The sequence below is a fragment of the Cryptomeria japonica genome, chromosome 5 (genome assembly GCF_030272615.1).
Source record: "Cryptomeria japonica chromosome 5, Sugi_1.0, whole genome shotgun sequence".
Classification (NCBI taxonomy): Eukaryota; Viridiplantae; Streptophyta; class Pinopsida; order Cupressales; family Cupressaceae; genus Cryptomeria; species Cryptomeria japonica.
Window position 1 is genome coordinate 95,921,545 of NC_081409.1, and position 20,094 is coordinate 95,941,638.

At 36.0% G+C, this 20,094-nt stretch overlaps 1 protein-coding gene across 1 annotated transcript; it reads left to right on the plus strand.

The window, feature by feature from the left end:
- The first annotated feature begins 654 nt into the window (after positions 1 to 654).
- Positions 655 to 1,387, plus strand: LOC131065407 (CASP-like protein 4B4). Its single transcript, XM_057999904.2, has 3 exons — positions 655 to 872; positions 955 to 1,090; positions 1,193 to 1,387. The coding sequence occupies exons 1-3, from the start codon at positions 655 to 657 to the stop codon at positions 1,385 to 1,387; spliced, it is 549 nt and encodes a 182-aa protein (XP_057855887.2).
- Positions 1,388 to 20,094: the final 18,707 nt, after the last annotated feature.

Below are 20,094 nucleotides of genomic sequence, written 5' to 3' on the forward strand. Positions count from 1 at the left end.
CAAATCTTTCAAATTTTCAGATACGATTACAACTATTAAAAGGCTCCTCAATATTAGCTTCTCACAAAATACATTCTTGTCATTCAAACTCTTGACACCACCTCTAGAACATTATATCCAACCAAGCTGAAGCTTCCAGCAAAAAGACAAACTATCAAACATGGATTTCGTGAGGAGGATCTTCATCGTCCAATTTAGCCCATACATCAACAGAACTCTAGACACCCATTGACTGAAAAACTATCAAACATACACGGATCATATTCTTTTGATGAATTAATGTCAACATTCTATTAATTAGGATTTGGTTATGCAGTAGACCACGGACCAAAATTTCATAATAGCAAAGTCTTCCAAATTTCAAATACGATGACAACAATTGAAAGACTCCTCGATATTGGCTCCTCTCAAAATGCATGTTTGTCGTTTAAACTCTTGGCGCCACCTTTCTGAACGTTATATCCAACCAAGCCGAAGCTTTCACCAACTAAAAATAAAGTTGCCCTGCTCATGCCAGCTGGGTATATAACTACTCTAGAAGCCGGCAGGAAACCCTTTTGAAGGGCTTGCGAATAGATTGAGAGAGAAAAGATAATAGCAGAGCCTTATGAAGGGCCGGCGAATAGATCGAGAGAAAAGAGAATAGCAGAGGATATGGAGTTCTCTAATAACGCAGGGAATGGAGGTAACCCAGCGCAGGCTGAGCCGCAGACAAACTTGACGGTCTTATGGCGGCAAAGAGAGCGCAGACAACTTCTAAGCTTCATGTTGCGATGTGCAGCACTTCTATTTTCCTTCCTCTCCTTTGTAATCATGGCCTCTAATAATCAAGGCAAACCAGGCTTGAGATTTAGTGATTACGAAGAATACAGGTAGACTAGAATCTGGATTAATACTCTTTTGTTTATGTTTCTCTGGAGAAAAACTTGAGATTCTGTTTTCAATCTGTGACAGATATAGCCTGGGCATATCTGTGATAGCGTTCCTCTACTTGGCGGTCCAGGTCGGAAAAGGGATCTATGATATATTTTTTGGAAACAATTTATTTTCCAATATCGTTTTCCTTTACATCGATTTCATCGGCGATCAGGTGATCATTTACCTAAACCTTAGAATGAAAAAAAATCTAGAAGCAGCTGTGTTACGTTGTTTTAGGTGAATAGATGATGAAATTCAAGAATGGGGTTTGCAGTTACTGGCGTATTTGCTCATGTCTTCTTCTTCCTCGGCGGCATCGTTAACGAATGGATTGCGGGATGGAGGAGACACGAGATTCACGGATATGGCTGCCGCGTCTGTTAGCATGAGTTTCTTCACCTTTGGAGTGCTGGCGGCTTCTGCTATACTCTCGGGGATTACTCTCTCTCAACAGATTCGCTGGTCATAAATGCACCCATTTATTGATTCTCTCCATTGACATTTGTAGCAATTGGAAATTATGGCTGTAATGAGCTGTTTTGGATGCTGTTAATCTGGCTTCAAAACAGTTGACTAACCTTTGTGTTATATACATAGGCAAAAAATAAAAGAGACAGTTAGTTTTGTTGAGCATGATCTAGATCTGTAATTTTCGACTTACCTTCGTGTTATGCAGAAATCATGGTGTTTTTGGAGCTAGATTAGCTATAACCAACTGTTTTTATTGGATTTTTATGTAAATGGTGTTGATGATAGAATAGCTATGGTCGGACTCCATTAGGGCCGACAGAGACAACGTAATTGTCTAATTGGCCTCTCGGCCTTAGACAATTACGTATGCCGGCTATTAATGAAAATGGTATTAAATGTTTATATATGTCGTTTAATAAATATAGTTAATGATTACCTTCAACATACATATCCAACTATCAACTTGCATTCATAATCGATGTTTGGTTATGATCGATTATTATCGTATTGGTTAATGATTGAATTGTTATCGTTGTAGTTAATAATCAACTTAGTTAAATCGATTATACATAACTGATTATATATGAATCCATTTTGATTCCAATTGTCATCGGGTATATTAGTCAAGAGTCCTCACTTCTTAGGAAGTCATGTAACATCATATTTTAATATGATTCATTTCCTTTGAAGCAAAATAATATAAATGTAGCAAGAGATCGATAATATATATACAACTATACAACAAGGATTTGAAATACAATAGTTTGTGAAGAATTCTATACGTAATAAGAAGTCAAATATATACTACAATGCATAATTACAATTGAGCAAGGTATATTCAGGAGTGCGTAAATATTAAACTGTAGAGGTTGCATTACAATCAAAGGTCAGATATATATCTACATATATTCGTGGATCTATGCAGATCGATAGTTACACTTAATAGTCGATGGCAATCAAATTAACATCAGAAATTACATATATTGATTGCAGATCAATATATATACATAGCATATTGTGAGAGCATATCATAAAAGACTGAATACATTAGCAGACTGGAGGGAACCAATAGCATATCATATATATCCTATATATTGGATCAAATACAACCAATTAGATAGTTGATATACTGAAGTTGACTAGATAATATAATCTCAGATTGCCATTCATAAGTTGGGAGACCAATATTCATTGGTGAGAGTGATCAAAACATAAATCAAATTTTAAATTTACCTGCCTATGATAATCTGATCAAAACTTAACATGGTATCAGAGCAGGCCTAAGAAAAGTTCAGATCAGATTTATAGAGGCAGGATTATCTTCTATTATTGTCTTCAAGTTTGACTACATCTATCAACGTCAAGATGGTGAATGGAATTAGAGTTGAAGAAATAATTGAGGAAGCATCAAAATTCATATCTTGGAAGTTTAGAATTATGCTTGCCTTCGGGGAAAACGAATTAGACAAATTCATGAAGAAAGCCATACCAGAACCAACCAAAGAGGATGAGAAGCTTCAATGGAAGAGAAAGAACCATAAATCAATGAAGATGCTGGTTGACTCGGTGAAAGATCACATTGTGCCAATCATCTCCAAGATGACGAAGGCATGTGACATGTTCAAAACATTAGAGGAGATGTATGAGATCAACAAAACGGGTCAAGCTCTCGCACTAAAGCAACAACTTCATCACATCAAGATGACGAATGGAGAATCCATCATGTCTTTCTTCATGAGGATTACTGAATTAAGAGATCAACTCTCTACCATTGGACACACCATAAATAGAAAAGAATTAACCATGTTGGATCTTAATGGTCTTCCTTCATCATGAGAGTCGTTTATTCAAGGGATAAGGGCAAGATGAAAACTCCTTAAGTTTGATCGATTGAAGACACACTACATTCAAGAAGAGTCAATATTGGCTAAAAGAGGTATTGGCCAAAGCTCCACAAATGAAGATATTCATGCTCTTGCCTTGCACTCCTCAAAGAAGAAGGGTAACTCCAAAAGAAATAAAGATGAGGAATCAAATGGTGCTCCTACACACAAAAGAAGGAAGGACATTTTAGAAATACAATGCTTTAGATGTGACAAATATGGTCACTATGCAATGAAATGTCCAATTTGGACTATGCCTCAAGCTTCCATTGCGGATGTTGGTGAGACTATTCTGTTAGAGTAAAGTAATTAATTAACTTTGCTCTCCTCTTAAGATTTCTTTTTATGCATACATTAGTCATTTAATAATTAATATTTAATTATTAAATGCTCACACCTTAGGGTTAGGTTTTCCTTTTGGTGTTGATCTCCTTTATAAGGATTGATCTCTTGTATTATTCTCTTCTTGATTCATTTTTTCTCTGATAATACATCTTTTCTCTTTGTCAGAGCCAAAACCCTTGTATTCGTTCTCTCTCTTTCTCTGTGACAGGTTTCTTGCATGCAGGTTTCTTTTGGGTTCTGTGGATTTGTATTTCTCAAATCCTACATGGTATCAGAGCTGGATCTGCTGCAACTTGTTCAGACTTTTGAAAGATTTTGAGATCCAGGTTTTGGTTGCATCAGATCTGTGTTTTGTCTTCTGTTTTTTATTTTGGAATAGGGGGTTTTTTTTTCGGTGCACTTTGAGCCCAAACGGACCTCACCATTGCGCTCGTAGTGCCCAAAAACCCCTATTTCCATATAAAATTCATCCGATTTGGACACAGTTGCACCAGGAGGCAAATTTTTTTTTGGCCCAAAGGCCATACGACCCTAGGGCACGAAAACTGAGGCGAAAAATCACAAAAAAATAAAAAATAATAATAATAAAAATCACAGTTTTTGTTTCCACCAGGCGCAGCCCTTTTTTGGAGGCATGCGTAGCTCGGCGGCCACCGTCGCTGGCGGTCACCACCGGCCGCGGCCCGGTCTCCACCGCTGCGCCACCGGCGAAAACCGCCGCCACTTCGCAGCCCGTGCGCCACCCGCACCCAGCCATCACGCCGCCTACCGCCACAGCGCCGCCCCCCTGCGCCCGCCCTTGGTCGCTTAGAGGACCAGGGGCTTATTTTTTTAAGCCCTTGAGGGCTTAAAGGCCCATCTGGGTCCCTTTAGGAGCAGTTTTACAAAATCGGGCATAACTTGGGCATCCGATCTCCATTTTTCGAAAACGAATAGGTGTTGGAAAGCTGGTTCCGAGCCTGATCTAATTGATGTAGGTCTTTTTCTCTGATTTTGCCGTTTTGCTATGTTTTTTTCCAGTCAAAGTCAGAACAAGTTTTTTGCACTCCAGGAGCCATATCTTTTGCATACGGACTCCATTTTTCGAAAGCGAATAGGCATCGGAAAGGTGGTTCTATGCTCTTTCCATATCTACAGTCTATTTCATCATAAAATTATTTAAGTGCTCCAAATTTTGTTTCAACCCGTTATTGCTTTCTATCATTTTCTGGCTTTCAGTTTGTACTGGGGATTAGTTTTTTGCATTGTGGGGGGGTGTTTTTCTCTTGCTTTCTATTATTTACATTAGAAAACCAGAATTTACAAACACCAATACAAAAAAATCAAACCCCCTTCTGCATCTTCTGTCTAGTTCTGAAAGACCACTTAATAATAATTAAAAATTCAGAGCAGTTGAGGCACAGTTCACAGGATGGCAGACAGACCTATTGAATCTCTCACACCGCATAATTACCACACTTGGAAGGGTCACATGATGACTCTTCTCCAGTCAAAAGGGTTATGGTCCTGTTTGGATGAGGTTCAGCCTCAGTTGACACGTCCTTTTGAGATTATGCAGCACAGGAACAATATGGATCAGGCTATGGGATTGATGGCTTTACACATTTCCGACAGTCTCCAGTTTCATCTTGAGGGTTGTATCACTCCTCGAGCCATTTGGACCAAGTTTGATGGACTTTTTGGTACTGTCAACGAGTTTAGAGCCTTATAGCTTGAGGCAGAGTTAACTTCCTTGGTACGTGATTCATTTCCCTCTATTGAGGACTTTCTGATGAAGTTCAAACAACAATGATCTATCTTGCAGGGTTGTGGTAAGACTAAGACTGATACAGAGTGCATTTTCCTGATTCTCTCCAAGCTTCGGGGTCCATTTCAGATCTTCTCTTCGACCTTCTATTCCACCATGGATGCCTTGGGTGCTCGCCATGTCATGCCTTCTTTTGAGGTCTTTTGTGATCATCTGACTCGTGAGCAAGCTAAGCTTAAGTAGTTGGATTCCCTTTCAGGTTCACAGAACCAAGCATTGGTAGCCTAGTCCTCCAAAGGAAAATAGAAGTAGAAACCGAAGCCTAAGAAAGATTCAGAGGCTAGTGAGAATCCCTCCAAGCCACCACCTAAGTTTGATTCAAAACCATAGTCCAATTCTAAACAGGGCAAATCTTCAAAGTCTGGTGAGTCTTCCTCCAAGACTAAGAAGAAATCAGGTGATCCTTGCAGTTTTTGTGGCAAGGAAGGACATCCCATTTCCAGGTGTTGGAAATGTTTAGAGGCTTTGGAGGAAGCCATGCAACAGCATAATATCAGTGCACCTCAGCCTCCTTCACAGCCCACAGGGAAAGGTCATGCTCTTTCTGCACGAGCATTGTCCTCAGCGTCCACTTGGATTCTAGATTCTAGTGCCTCTCACCATATGACACACACACAGGATTTGGTCACCGCTCTTGCTCCTATAGGCACTAGACATATTGCAGTTGGTGACTCAGCATAACTTTCCGTTCAGGGTTTTGGTACTGTTTCATTAGATGGTGGTTGTCTTTAGGATGTGCTTTTGGTTCCTGACATTTCGACAAATCTTCTATCCGTTTATCAGATTTGCCACTCTGGCTCTGGTAAGACAGTTGAGTTCTCACCTCATGATGTAGTTATTCGAGATCTTCATGATCCTGACTTGGTTGTGGCTACTGGGAGTGTGGATTCTGCATCTCACTTATATAGTTTTGATGGCTTTGAGAGTTCAGACACTATTGGTTCCTCTCTTATAGCACATGCAGATTTAGTGAGCAGGCTTTGGCATGAGCGTTTTGGCCATGTCAATTACAGATATCTACAGCAGATGAGTACACAGGCACTTGTGATTGGGCTTCCACAGATTTCTTGTGCGGATGGTGTATGTCGTGGTTGTGTCCTTGGCAAACATCATCGAGATCCTTTTCCTAAGGGTCGAGCCTCTCGTGCTAGGGCAGCCCTAGAGTTGGTACACAGTGATCTTATGTCCTTTCCGACTCCTTTTTTTTCAGGGGCCCGTTATGTACTCACTTTTATTGATGACTTCTCCAGATGTACATGGGTGTACTTTCTTAAGTACAAGTCTGATGTCTTTGACTCTTTCAGGAAGTTTAAGACATTTGTAGAGAAGCAATCTGGACTTTCTATCAGGAGGATACGCACAGATAATGGGGGGGAGTATGTAAATCAGGATTTCAGAGATTTTTGCACTGAGCATGGTTTACAACATTAGTTTACAGTTCCTTATACCCCTCAACCGAATGGTGTTGCTGAGAGAAAGAACAGAACCTTACGGGAGATGGCAAATTGTATGATACAGTCTCGAGCTATGAGTTCTTCATTTTGAGCTGAGGCAGTCAATTGTGCCAATTATATTCAGAATCGGATGCCCCATAGGCATTGCAACATATGACTCCCGAGGAGGCTTGGACCCATGTCAAGCCTAATGTTTCTACATTCCGAGTTTTTGGTAGTGAGGCTTGGGCATTTATTCCTAATGCTCAGCAGATAGCCATGGAGAGGAAGAGCCGACCACTCATATTTGTTAGCTACTGTGAGGATCTTAAGGCATATAGGTTGTTTGATCCTGATTCTAGAGAGGTCTTGTTTCGGCGGGATGTCCAGTTTGATGAGTGCTATCCTCAGATGGATTCTCCATCACCAGCTTCTCCCTCATTGCCCACTCCTTCCTCTTCATCTCTTGAGGATTACTTATCTCTTGAGGATGATGTAGATCATGATCCACCATCTCCACCACCACCAGTTGCTCCGTCTTTGCCGAAGTGGGCCCGTGATACTGTTGATGCAGCTCGTTCTTTGGCAGGTGATCCTTCAGATACTCATCGCACTCATGCTCAGACATCTGGTTCTAGTCTTTTGAGTCATACCCTTTCAGATGATCCTCAAAAGTTTTCAGAGGCGACAGGACACCCAGAGTGGGATAGGGCCATGGATGAGGAGTATTCTTCTTTGATGAAGAATCATACTTGGGATCTTTGTCCTCTTCCTAAGGGAAGAAAGTTGGTTCAGTGCAAGTGGGTGTATCGTACCAAGTATGCTGCAGATGGTTCTATTGATAAGTATAAGGCCCGTCTTGTTGCGAAGGGGTTTTCTTAGGTAGAGGGTATTGACTACTCTGAGACCTTTTCTCCTGTCGCCAAGATGAATTCTATACGCCTGGTACTTTCACTTGCAGCTTCACAGGGATGGACAGTGTTTCAGATGGATGTGAAGAGTGCCTTCTTGCATGGAGACCTACATGAGGAGATCTATATGGAGCAGCCTTAGAGTTTTGTGCAGGACACTTCTTTGGTTTGCAGACTTCGACGTTCATTATATGGTCTCAAACAAGCCCCTAGGGCTTGGTATGAGAAGATGGACTCCTTCTTGCTTTCCTCGCACTTCACACACTGTCATTCCGATCACACAGTCTATATTCAGCGTCAGGAGGGTGATCTTTTGATTCTAGTGCTATATGTAGATGATCTCATCATTACAGGTAGCTCATCCTCCATGATTCAGAGTGTTCAGAGAGCTTTGATGGAGCAGTTTGAGATGACAGATCTTGGTCTCTTGCACTTCTTTCTGGGTCTACAGGTTATTCAGTCTTCGGATGGGATTTCCATTTTTATATGCTTCAGCGATTTGGAATGCTTGATTGCAAGTTTGCTCCCACTCCATTTCAGTCAGGTGTTGTTTTGTCTTCCACTTGCTCTACTCCTTCAGTAGACCCCACTTTATACAGGCAGTTGGTTGGCAGTCTGTTGTACCTGACACATTCTCGTCCTGATCTTTCCTTTGCGGTTGGCCTTGTCTCTCGGTTCTCCCATGATCCTCATGAGAGCCATTGGCAAGCAGCCAAACGTATTTTGAGATATATTTAGGGCACCACACATTATGGCATTCATTACTCTTCAGGATCCCCTCACATCATTGGCTTCACTGACTCCGATTGGGCTGGTGATGTCAACGATCGGAAGTCTACTTCTAGCTTTGTTTTTTGCCTTGGTTCTGGTCCTATCACATGGTCTTGCAAGAAGCAATCTGCTATTGCATTATCATCTACAGAGGCTGAGTACCGTGCAATAGTGTTAGCTAGTCAGGAGGTTTTATGGCTTCGACAGTCGATGACAGAGTTTGGGTTTCCTCCAGATTGTCCCACTATTCTTTGGTGTGACAACCAGAGTGTCATTCACATTTCTCGCAACCCAGTGGAGCATCAGCGGACAAAGCACATTGAAATCCACATGCACTTCATCAGACAGTTGATTCAGGATGGTTCTCTCATCTTGGAGTATATTCCTACAGAGGAGCAGGTTGCCGACATCTTCACTAAACCTTTGGCATCTCCGCGCTATCTTCAGTTGCGCTCAATGCTTGGGGTGAAGGAAGTTGTCCTTGGGGAGTCTTAGTGAGGCCTTCCTTCCTTCATATTTTCTTTTCAGCATGATTCTTTATCTCTTTTTGGAGAGGAGTTTTTTCCCATTGGGTTTTCTCCTTTACTCTGCTTTATAGAGATTTTCTTGTATTCGGGTACCTCATTAGGCCTTGTTGCTGGGACCTTCTTCTGCATTGTTTGTAGCTGCATTGTAGCTCATCTTAAGGGGGGGTGTTAGAGTAAAGTAATTAATTAACTTTGCTCTCCTCTTAAGATTTCTCTTTATGCATACATTAGTCATTTAATAATTAATATTTAATTATTAAATGCTCACACCTTAGGGTTAGGTTTTCCTTTTGGTGTTGATCTCCTTTATAAGGATTGATCTCTTGTATTATTCTCTTCTTGATTCATTTTTTCTCTGATAATACATCTTTTCTCTTTGTCAGAGCCAAAACCCTTGTATTCGTTCTCTCTCTTTCTCTGTGACAGGTTTCTTGCATGCAGGTTTCTTTTGGGTTCTGTGGATTTGTATTTCTCAAATCCTACATATTCCACAAAAGGATTTAGATGGATTCATATTCTAATTTGAAAGAGATAAGCTTTTTGTTTTGGTTGAATAATGTTAATGAATTTAATATGCAGTTTTTTTTTAATTCATGCAATTACATTATGCGTGTTATTTGTGAAATGACTTTGTTAGTAGATGTTCACTTACGACAAGCTACATTTGGATATCTTGTGTTTTAAATTTCTTCAATTTACTATGAGAAATTTGTCCCTTACATTTAAGACATATTTAGAATCAAAGTCTATTTCTTTTCAGTCTATAGAGTTTTGAAGTTCTATTTGTGATGAAGAGATTGAAATTCAAGAGGAATATGCAAAGGACTTTAGTGGAGATTCTGAGATTTTGTAGTTTCATTTTTTTAATAAAACAAATATCTACTTGTAGAGGTGCAACAATTCACTTGTGAAAGTCATAGAGGCACTTGTGCTGGTAATGATAGCATCTAGGGTTACAAAGCCAAGTAGAGACAAGAAGGCTCTCTCAGTGAGATGGATCATGCTGAAAGGGGATTTTGTGTTAAATCTTAGAATGATCATATTCTTGTCTAGGGATTGATCTTATGATAGTAGATCCATGGTGGTTTGGATCTAGCACTTCCAACCGTATGAGGATTATACCAGATGATGAGAGTCTGTAGTGCCCCTACCCTAGTTAGCTTTGTAAAAAAATTAGTTTGACCTTGGTTGACTTTTTATGTGGCATTCTTGAATGGTTGAATTACCATGATGTAATGTTGCAGTCATATATTATGATTATTGTGCATAGCTGTTAATGTGCTTTCACATTGATTCTTATGTAAGTTTAATTGTTCTTCTGATTCTTGTTATTAATTTCGAGCTAGCACCTTCATTATATATATATATATGCTTGCGTGACTCTTGGTTGTAGGAGATTGCAAGTACAGTACCACCTAGGTGTGAGGTTCATCTTCACTCAGATTCACAGGGTTGAGTATACCTCTTTCACCCTTAGAATTTGGGTTAGGTGGTCATAAAACCCTCATTTTACCCTAGTCATGCTCATGTGAGCGTCACCCGTGGTCTGTCAGTTTCCCTTTTCGTTTGGGTTTGCAGGTCCTGTATTTGGTTGGCTTTCTTGGGTTGCATGCCTTATGTGTGGTAAAAATTGAGTATTTTATCCCAAGTATTTAATTTGATTTAATGTGTTCAGTTACACATTAGTAATTGAGGAATTTAAAATAAATAGGTTTCTTTTATGTGATTAATTATTAATGAAAAAGATCGCTCTATTTATGTTTGTAGCAATTTTAATTTAATGGTTAATTTAAAATTGAGAATTTATTTAGTTTATGCATTTTGAAAAAGGAAGATTGAAAGTTATTCAAAATAGAAATAATTTAATCCCTTTTTTTCTTTTTGGAATAGAAAGGTTAATTTTAATTATTTAAGAAAATCAGTTTTTATTAGAAAAGCAAGTTTAATATATATATATATATATATATATATATGATATAGTGTGAAAGATTGATTTTGGAAATTTAATTTAATTAAAATATTTTACCCTCATTAATATTGTGAAATATAAATGTTACCTTTGTTAATACTGAGAAAATTAAAATTAAATGAGAGAGAAGCATTTTAATTTTCATTAGAAAAGCAAGTTAGATTATTTGAATAGATGAAAAGAATGATTTTTCATTTTTTTATTTAACAAGTGTTTAAATTCGAAAATAGGAGATTAGGTCAAATTTCATTCCATTTGACCTAGGTTGGAAAATATTTTTGGGGTTGCTGATTTTTTTTGGGGGGGGGGGGGGGGGGGAAATATTTTTTGGATGGAAAAAATTGGGGATTTTTGGAAGGAAGGATTTCTACAGCTGCAAGTTGGGCTCTTCTTCAAAATCTTACCAGGAATGCTAAAAGAGGAAGGAATCTTGTTTACCTTTTTATTTCGTTGTTAAATCAAAAAATTTGTGTTTGGTTGTTCTTCATGAAATTCTGGTTTAAAAATCCATAAATGTTCTTAAAATTTAGGTTTCTGTGTGGGAATATTGGTTGATTTTGGATCAAGATTGTTTAAATGGAGTAGATAAATGTGTGTAGATCCATCTTAGGTAACCAAATATGGTTTTGTGGTTGAGCAAATCTTGCCTATTTGGAAGTTATTGTGTTTTTTGGAAAACCATGATCATGTTGGAAAAATTCTCAATATTTGTTGTTCTTGATCTTTTTGGAAATTTTATTTTGTTTTAGTCTCTGAAAGAAACTGAGGATTTAGGAATTTGGGGTTTTATTTATTGTCATTGTTTTCTATTTTTTTTATAAAATAAATAAATTTCAAATGAAATTTATATTTTAAAATCTATTTTTTTAATGGGCGGATTAGGGTTGGAGGACGGAGGAGCCGAGGGCTCTATCTGCGCTCTCCTCCCCGTAGGTTGCTGCAGGGACCTGCGACCACAAAGTGGCCGCAGGGTAAAACCTATGTCCACGGTGGCTACAAGGACACCGTGCGTCCACAATGGTCGTAGGGGGCTCCTGTGTTCCACAAAGTAGCCGTGACGGACCTGTGGGGGGCTTCTCACCTCTCCCGTGACGGGAGGTGGGCCCCGTAGTGGTCTCCCGAATATTTTTTTTTTAAGTTTTTTTTTTTTTTTTTTAAATAAAAAAATAAAACTTATTTTATGCAAGTATATTTTAGTAGTGTATTTATTTATTTATTATTAATTATTATTAATATATATTTTATTAATGAGGATTAATAAATATATGTTAATTAATATTTAATTCGAAATCTATGATTTATTAAATTATTATTAATATATATTTTATTATTGAGATTAATATATATAGATTAATTAATATTTAATTTGAAATCACGTATTATTAAATTATTCATTGTTTATATTTTATTATCAAGGGGTTAATAAATATATAATGATTAATATTTAATTTGGGTATATGTTTTAATGAGGGAGTACCCTTTGGGAATAGATAGAATAATATTTTTTTATTGGAAATTTTTTTTTGAAATAAAATATATTTATTATTTGGTGATTTTTAAAATAATATATTATCCAAGAATATATTATTTTTCGATTTGAAGGATATAGGTCATCTAGGAAATTTTAAAATGGAATACTAAAGTATATGAGTAATGGAAAAATGAAATATTTATCATTGGTTATTTTGAAAATTTAAATGATATGCTATTAGAATTATTGGAAATTTAATAATGTATCGATTAAAATTTTGGTAAGTTAATGATATCTTCATTTAGTAAAATAAATGGTTTACTTATATTCTTCCTCTGTATTGTGAAATAGACAAATGGTAATATAGCAGTTATAGTTTTGTATCCACCTTGTAATGGTGATTTTTCTGTTAATGTATTTTTGAAAATTTAGATCATTTAGAAAGCTTGATCAACTTTTATTGTTTAAACCATTAGGAACGAAGATTGTTCTTCCCCGGTTATTGCCTATGCAAGTTTAATTTTTGTATTCACTTTTGTTTAAAGTAATGGCAAGGCCTTGATATGTTGGTTTGGATCCTGTCGTTTGGTTAATTTGGGGTACCTATTTATGTCTTCAGTTGCTAGTTTTGTTGTTGCCTTGTGATGGTGTTATAACTAGTCTTGTCCTTTATGTGGGTTTTGAGTGTTGATTAGTGGTTGACCATAGTTGGTCAGGTCCCTAGTTAGAGTACCATCAAGCAATGGACCTTTGTATTTTCTTTTAATATGTTCAGTTGGATCCATTTGTATGTAGGGATCATTTATGTTTTTATTGACCGAAGTGGTCGTTTGTATATTGGTTATGTTCACTTAAATGGCAGGATTGTAAATGACGTGAACCTTATGTATTCTCAACTTATTTAATGATCAGAGGAGGTCTTGCAGTTGAGCAGACCCGAAGATGTAGCCCACTAGGGGTGAACTCCGATACCATTTTGGTGTTATGTAATGATTTTGTTCTTATGTTTCATGTTTAGTGTTAGCATGTATGGATGGCTTTTTTATAGAATGTATAAGTGTATTAGATGAGATTTACTGTATATGCATGTATGCAGTCATCTCTTAAATGCAAAAAAAATGGGCAATGAAGGAATATATTCTGTTAATGATAATGAAAATAAGTATACATGAGAAGACCTCATTAATTATGACAAAATTATAATGCATTTTGGAGCAAGACATATGACATACGTTTAATGTAAAATTTGAACGTAATGAGTGGTTAAAAAATATTGGATGAACTCGTCATGTTCCCTAAATTGTAATTCTAATGGATGAACTCCATTTTGTTATCTACATTTTTAACCTCAATAAATGAATGTCACCTTATTAGCTATATTGTAAATATAATGGATGAACTCATTTGGTTGTTTACATTTTAACCTTCATAAATGAACTTCATCTTATTAGGTATATTGTAACTATAATGGATGAGCTCATTTGGTTGTTTCCATTTTAACCTTAATAAATGAACTTCATTTTATTAGCTATATTTTAACTATAACATCCATTAACTCATTTGGTTATTTACATTTTAACCTTAATAAATGAACTTCATCTTATTAGCTATATTTTAACTATAATGGATGAACTCATTTGGTTATTTACATTTTAACCTTAATAAATGAGCTTCATTTTATTAGCTATATTTTAACTTAACTAAATTTGATGAACTCATCAAGATATCCATATTTTAACCTTAATAGATGAATTCATATGTTATCTATGTTTTAACTGTAGTGGGTAAATATCCTCATGATAGACTCATCTTCAACCATAATGGATGAACGCATCGTATTATTTATAATTTTAAATTACTGAGCAAATTTTATCCATGTTTTAAGTAATAACATGTAATAAAGTTAACCTGCTTAATTGGATCAAATGACGTGAGTTGAGTTAGATGTTAAGTTACGTTATCACGTTGGGAAACTCCTTAGGTTCTGTTTAGTCTTCCGCTATGTTATCTAAGATTTTGATAACTCATTGTATCATCATGTTGTGTCTTATTTAAAAAGAAAAAATTGCACTCCATTGTGTGTGTTTTAGCTTTATCCCTTTGGGGTTTCCTGGCAGGGCATTACATTTGGTATCAGAGCCCATGTTGCAACACTAGGATCTCTGGTTTCGCTTGTGCCCTAAGTTGGTGTGAGGTATATCGATCTTATGTTGTATGCTTGTCCTCCTTGTTCTATGAGTGTGATTGAGTAGACCCTAACTTGTGTGTAACATGTGTGTTCACACCCTATTTTCACCTTCTTGATGTGGATGCTTTGGAGTGATTATATGTGCTTTGTTTTCTTATTGATGTCTTGGTCTACGATTATTCATATTCTGAAAGAGAGTCGTATGTACCTTCCTTTTTGATTTGTTGTACTATTTTGACTAATCCATTTGGGTTGGTTAGTGTTGTCTTGAATCTAAAAGTATGAAATTTGCTTGTTATGGTTATGATCTAGCTCAGTGTTGTTCGCATGAAGGACTCATGTGGTAGATATTGAATGCTTTTTATTTGGCGAATTGAATGATTATCACCCTCCCTCCTCTCTCTCTCTCTCTAAAAATTAAAATTTTTTGATATGTGTAATTATCTCTTATTTGAGTTTTCTTTTGCGAGAGAAGGTTGCGACTTCTTGAGCCCTTGTGTGAGCTTTTAATGCTTATGTGTTTTTAGATTATAAAAGGGCTTTGGATGAAAGTTCATATTGGTTATTGAGAAAAATTGTATGTTTACATTAAAGAATTCTCCATGTGTTTTGTAGGAGTAACATAAATAAATTCTATCTTAAGTAAGGTGCATTAATATGCGAATAGTTGAATTATGTGAAACTACTTTGTTTGTAAAAGAAGTACCAAAAGGGAACATGTTATAGTAGCTTTGAGAGTGTATTAATGTGTTCCATGAAAGATTGTTTTATGTGCTTCTTTAAACCAGTTTGATTGAGGATCTATTTCAGCAATGCTCCATGGAACTTGCCTTTGGATATACGTAATTGCCTTATTATATTTAGAAAGTACGAATGAAAAGCTTGTTGGTGTGTATGCATTAATGTGTATTATCTAGTTGATAGTTCCTCCTTTACCTTCTTATCATGGCATGATTTTCAATGATAGGTTGCAGATTATGATATGTTTTGTATTGAACTAAGAGTAGTGAGTGTTCTGAAGAGGTCTTGTATTATTGAAAGATTACCTATCTTGATCTCTATTGTTTGGAAAACTAGAACATTTTGTTGCAACCATAATGATTGGATATGTCATGTTAGGCTGTTTGGCATCCTCGTAAAACTGTAGCAAAATGAAAACCATGCAACTAAAATGATAAGATTTCTAGTGAGAAATTTTAGCTTGTAGTGTGATCTTGTTGATGTTGTGTCCTTGTAGGAAATAGTTTGATTATCAAAATCTCTTTTCCTTGTCTTTGCCTAAAGCATAAGATTTTTAGAAATGATACTAAGAATGCATTGATTTAAGAGGAATTTTTTTTTATATAACGCATATGAAATTGTATGTTTGCTTTTGGGCTTCTTATGGAAAATTGAAAGTCTTAAGCTTCAGAAATAAAATTCCATAGTTAGTAATGGGAATTCGAATGCTTAGTGGAATTAGAAAAAGATATAAGAATGATGGTATTTCCTTATGTAATGGTGAATTGTTAAGAATTTCAATACTTGTATCTAGATTAAACCTTATTTAGTGATTCCTGTGGGAAGCATAGGTAAAACTTTTCTTGAGTAGATGATAGCGTATTGAAAAGTACTCCACATAAATGTGACTAAACCAGTAATGGTGCTATTTCTTGTGTGTTGTAAGAAACCCATGCTTGCTGTGTGTGCCCATGGGATGGTGAAGTAATCAACCATGGAGGATATGTTTTCTTATTGAGTATGGGAAACCATATTGTTTATGTGATGTTACTTATTTGTTTTCTTACTGAGTGCCAACCCATAGGTTGTTGATAAGTTAGTATGTGAAGGGGTAGTATTAGAAGTCACCATTTCTTGAATATGATGGAATGGCGTATGAGTAATGTCGACGCGAAGCGACTTTAGCTTCTTTATTTCGAGGAAAAATATAGTTATGTAATGAAACTGTATTATAGGTGTACTCAATACTTTCCCTTGTGATGAACCTATTTATAAGGTTCATGTGTGCCAGCCTATTCCTATCCTTTATTTGAGCATATTGATGTCAGTTCTTGAGCATAATGATGGTTTTATTGGAGGATATTTTTCCTTGTCTTCATGAAAGGTATGTTATTTTTTCACATGATGCTACCAATTGTCCAGCATTGGTAGACATGTGGGTGGACCTTAGCCATGTATACCTCTGGCTTACGTTGAGTATCCCGAGAGGTACGTCGCTATCCAGGGTGTGACCTGTGCGTGCCCTTTTCTGTGAGGTACACTGCCATGCGGGATATGTCCATTGTGTGCCCTTTCTGCTTGGAATATTGACATGACGTGCTGAGACATGATGTGGGATGTAGTAAACATTGCCATGCGGCCTACCGACAGGTTTAGGGTAGAGCCATGCTACGTGATGACGTGATGTAGGGTGATGTCGAGGTGCACACTGCCATGCCATGTGGATGTGTGACTAGGCCACACCACATGATGAGCTAATGCGATAGCTAGACGATTGTTACTTCCTTCCTCGTTGGTGGCTAGATTCTAGTCACGTAGTGATGTTATGTGCAATTGTGATATATTTTTTTATTTATTTCCTTGTGAGCCAACAATTTATTTTATTTTGACCCTGAAGGTTTAGCCATGATCTTGCGATCTTTTTTTTACTTGATTTGGTGTTGCAATTCTGGAATTATTTTCTTGCCTTACTATTGGAATTGATGATTATTATCTTTATTCTTCTGTACTTTGGTGGCTAAACTGGTTTATCCTTATTGTTTTCTAATGCTGGTCTTGTGTTGAAATGTGAATTCCTCTTCAAGAACGTAGGAGACGACCTTGGTTGAGTGTATACGAGGAAGTAGACATAGGGAACCTTGAGGATGGGGGTATGTGAGGCTGTGAGACAAGTAGGATCCACTACCTACCTATGAGTGGTGACTATCTCTTGGAGGCTAAACACCTTACGCAACAAGGGATGTTCATGAGGGTCTTGTATGGAAGGTAGCACCGCTATGGTGTGCCCTAGCACCATCAAGCCCTTGAGTGAGATGTTGGATATTTATGATCATGTTATTTGTTTTGAGATCAGGCATAGAGATGTTGATCGTGCATGTTATATTCGACCGAGCATTAGACATGCTCACATGTGGCCTTTTGAGTTGTGCATTCTAGTTATGTGGATAGTTATTATGTGAAATCATGGATTAAATGGTATTATCTTGGCACTATGTTATGGGACATAGTCATTGGAAAAGTTCTTATATGCCTGGAAAGTGTAAACAATTGAGTTATTTACGTTACTCTTATTTATTGAAAGTTAACTTGGTTGTAGAAATTGATATTTGAAGCTAGTTCTATGTGATAAAGTTTTGTGAAAGAAAAAGATGAATTGGTAAAAGAAATTGATCATGATGGCATGTTTTCTTGTCCTATTTGGTAGATGAGTATGGTAATTATTGTTTACCTCTTTTAATGATTTAATTTGGTGTAATGAAAAGAAGAAAATTCTTGTTTTTCTGCTATGATTGTGGATAATTCCTAGAATATTTTAAGAAGTGTATAGTTTTAGATGTAGCTTGCCAATGGATAATGGCATTCGTAAAGGTTTTAGCAATAATATTTTATTTATTTATGGAAGGATTCATATGTGTAAATTGATAATTGTTAATTGAGCTTCAAGGCTAATACGTGTTGCATGATTTCCCCTTAGCCTCACGACTTTCGGGAGTAAGTCGGAGCCTAGGGGGGAGGATGTAGTGCCCCTACCTTAATCACCTTTGTAAAAAAAATGGTTTGACCCTGGTTGACTTTTTATGTGGCATTCTTGAATGGTTGAATTACCATGATGTAATGTTGCAGTCAGATATTATGATTATTGTGCGTACCTGTTAATGTGCTTTCACATTGATTCTTATGTAAGTTTAATTGTTCTCCTGATTCTTGTTATTAATCTCGAGCTAACACCTTCATTAAATATATATATGTATGCTTGTGTGACTCTTGCCTACAGGAGATTACAGGTACAATACCACCTAGGTGTGAGGTTCGTCTTCACTCAGATTCACAAGGCTAAGTATACCTCTTTTGCCCTTAGAATTTGGGTTAGGTGGTCATAAAACCCTCATTTTACCCTAGTCATGCTCAAGCGAGTGTCACCTATGGTCCATCAGTTTCCCTTTTCGTTTGGGTTTGTGGGTTGTGTATTTGGTTGGCTTTCTTGGGTTGCATGCATTGTGTGTGGTAAAAATTGAGTATTTTATCCTAAGTATTTAATCTGATTTAATGTGTTCAGTTACACATTAGTAATTGAGGAATTTAAAATAAATAGGTTTCTTTTATGTGATTAATCATTAATTAAAAAGATCGCTCTATTTATGTTTGTAGCAAGTTTAATTTAATGGTTAATTTAGAATCATGAATTTATTTAGTTTATGCATTTTGAAAAGGGAAGATTTAAAGTTATTCGAAATAGAAAAAATTTAATCCCTTTTTTCTTTTTGGAATAGAAAGGTTAATTTTAATTATTTAAGAAAATCAATTTTTATTAGAAAAGCAAGTTTAATATATATATATATATATATATATATATATATATATATATATATATATATATATATATATATATATATATATATATATATATATATATATATATATATATATATATATATATAGTGTGAAAGATTGATTTTGGAAATTTAATTTAATTAAAATATTTTACCCTCATTAATATTGTGAAATATAAACGTTAGCTTTGTTAATATTGAGAAAATTAAAGTTAAATGAGAGAGAAGGATTTTAATTTTAATTAGAAAAGCAAGTTAGATTATTTGAATAGTTGAAAAGAATGATTTTTCATTTTTTTATTTAACAAGTGTTTAAATTCGAAAATAGGAGATTAGGTCAAATTTCATTCAATTTAAACTAGGTTGGAAAATTTTTTTGGGGTTATTGATTTTTTTTGGGGGGAAAAATATTTTTTGGATGGAGAAAATTGGGGATTTTGGGAAGGAAGGATTTCTATAGCTGCAAGTTGGGCTCTTCTTCAAAATCTTGCTAGGAATGCTAAAAGAGGTAGGAATCTTGTTTACCTTTTTATTTCGTTGTTAAATCAAAAAAATTGTGTTTGGTTGTTCTTCATGAAATTCTGGTTTAAAAATCCATGAATGTTCTTAAAATGTAGGTTTTAGTTTGGGAATATTGGTTGATTTTGGATTAAGATTGTTTAAATGAAGTAGATAAATGTGTGTAGATCCATCTTAGGTAACCAAATATGGTTTTGTGGTTGAGCAAATCTTGCCTATTTGGAAGTTATTGTGTTTTTTGGAAAACCTTGATCATGCTGGAATTATTCTCAATATTTGTTGTTCTTGATCTTTTTGGAAATGCTATTTCATTTTAGTCTATGAAAGAAAC

Excerpts from the sequence above, each read along its gene's own strand:
- LOC131065407 (XM_057999904.2), top strand. The coding sequence starts at position 655 with ATGGAGTTCTCTAATAACGCAGGGAATGGAGGTAACCCAGCGCAGGCT. Across the intron at positions 873-954 it reads AGTGATTACGAAGAATACAG|ATATAGCCTGGGCATATCTG; the intron begins GTAGACTAGAAT and ends AATCTGTGACAG. Across the intron at positions 1,091-1,192 it reads TCGATTTCATCGGCGATCAG|TTACTGGCGTATTTGCTCAT; the intron begins GTGATCATTTAC and ends TGGGGTTTGCAG.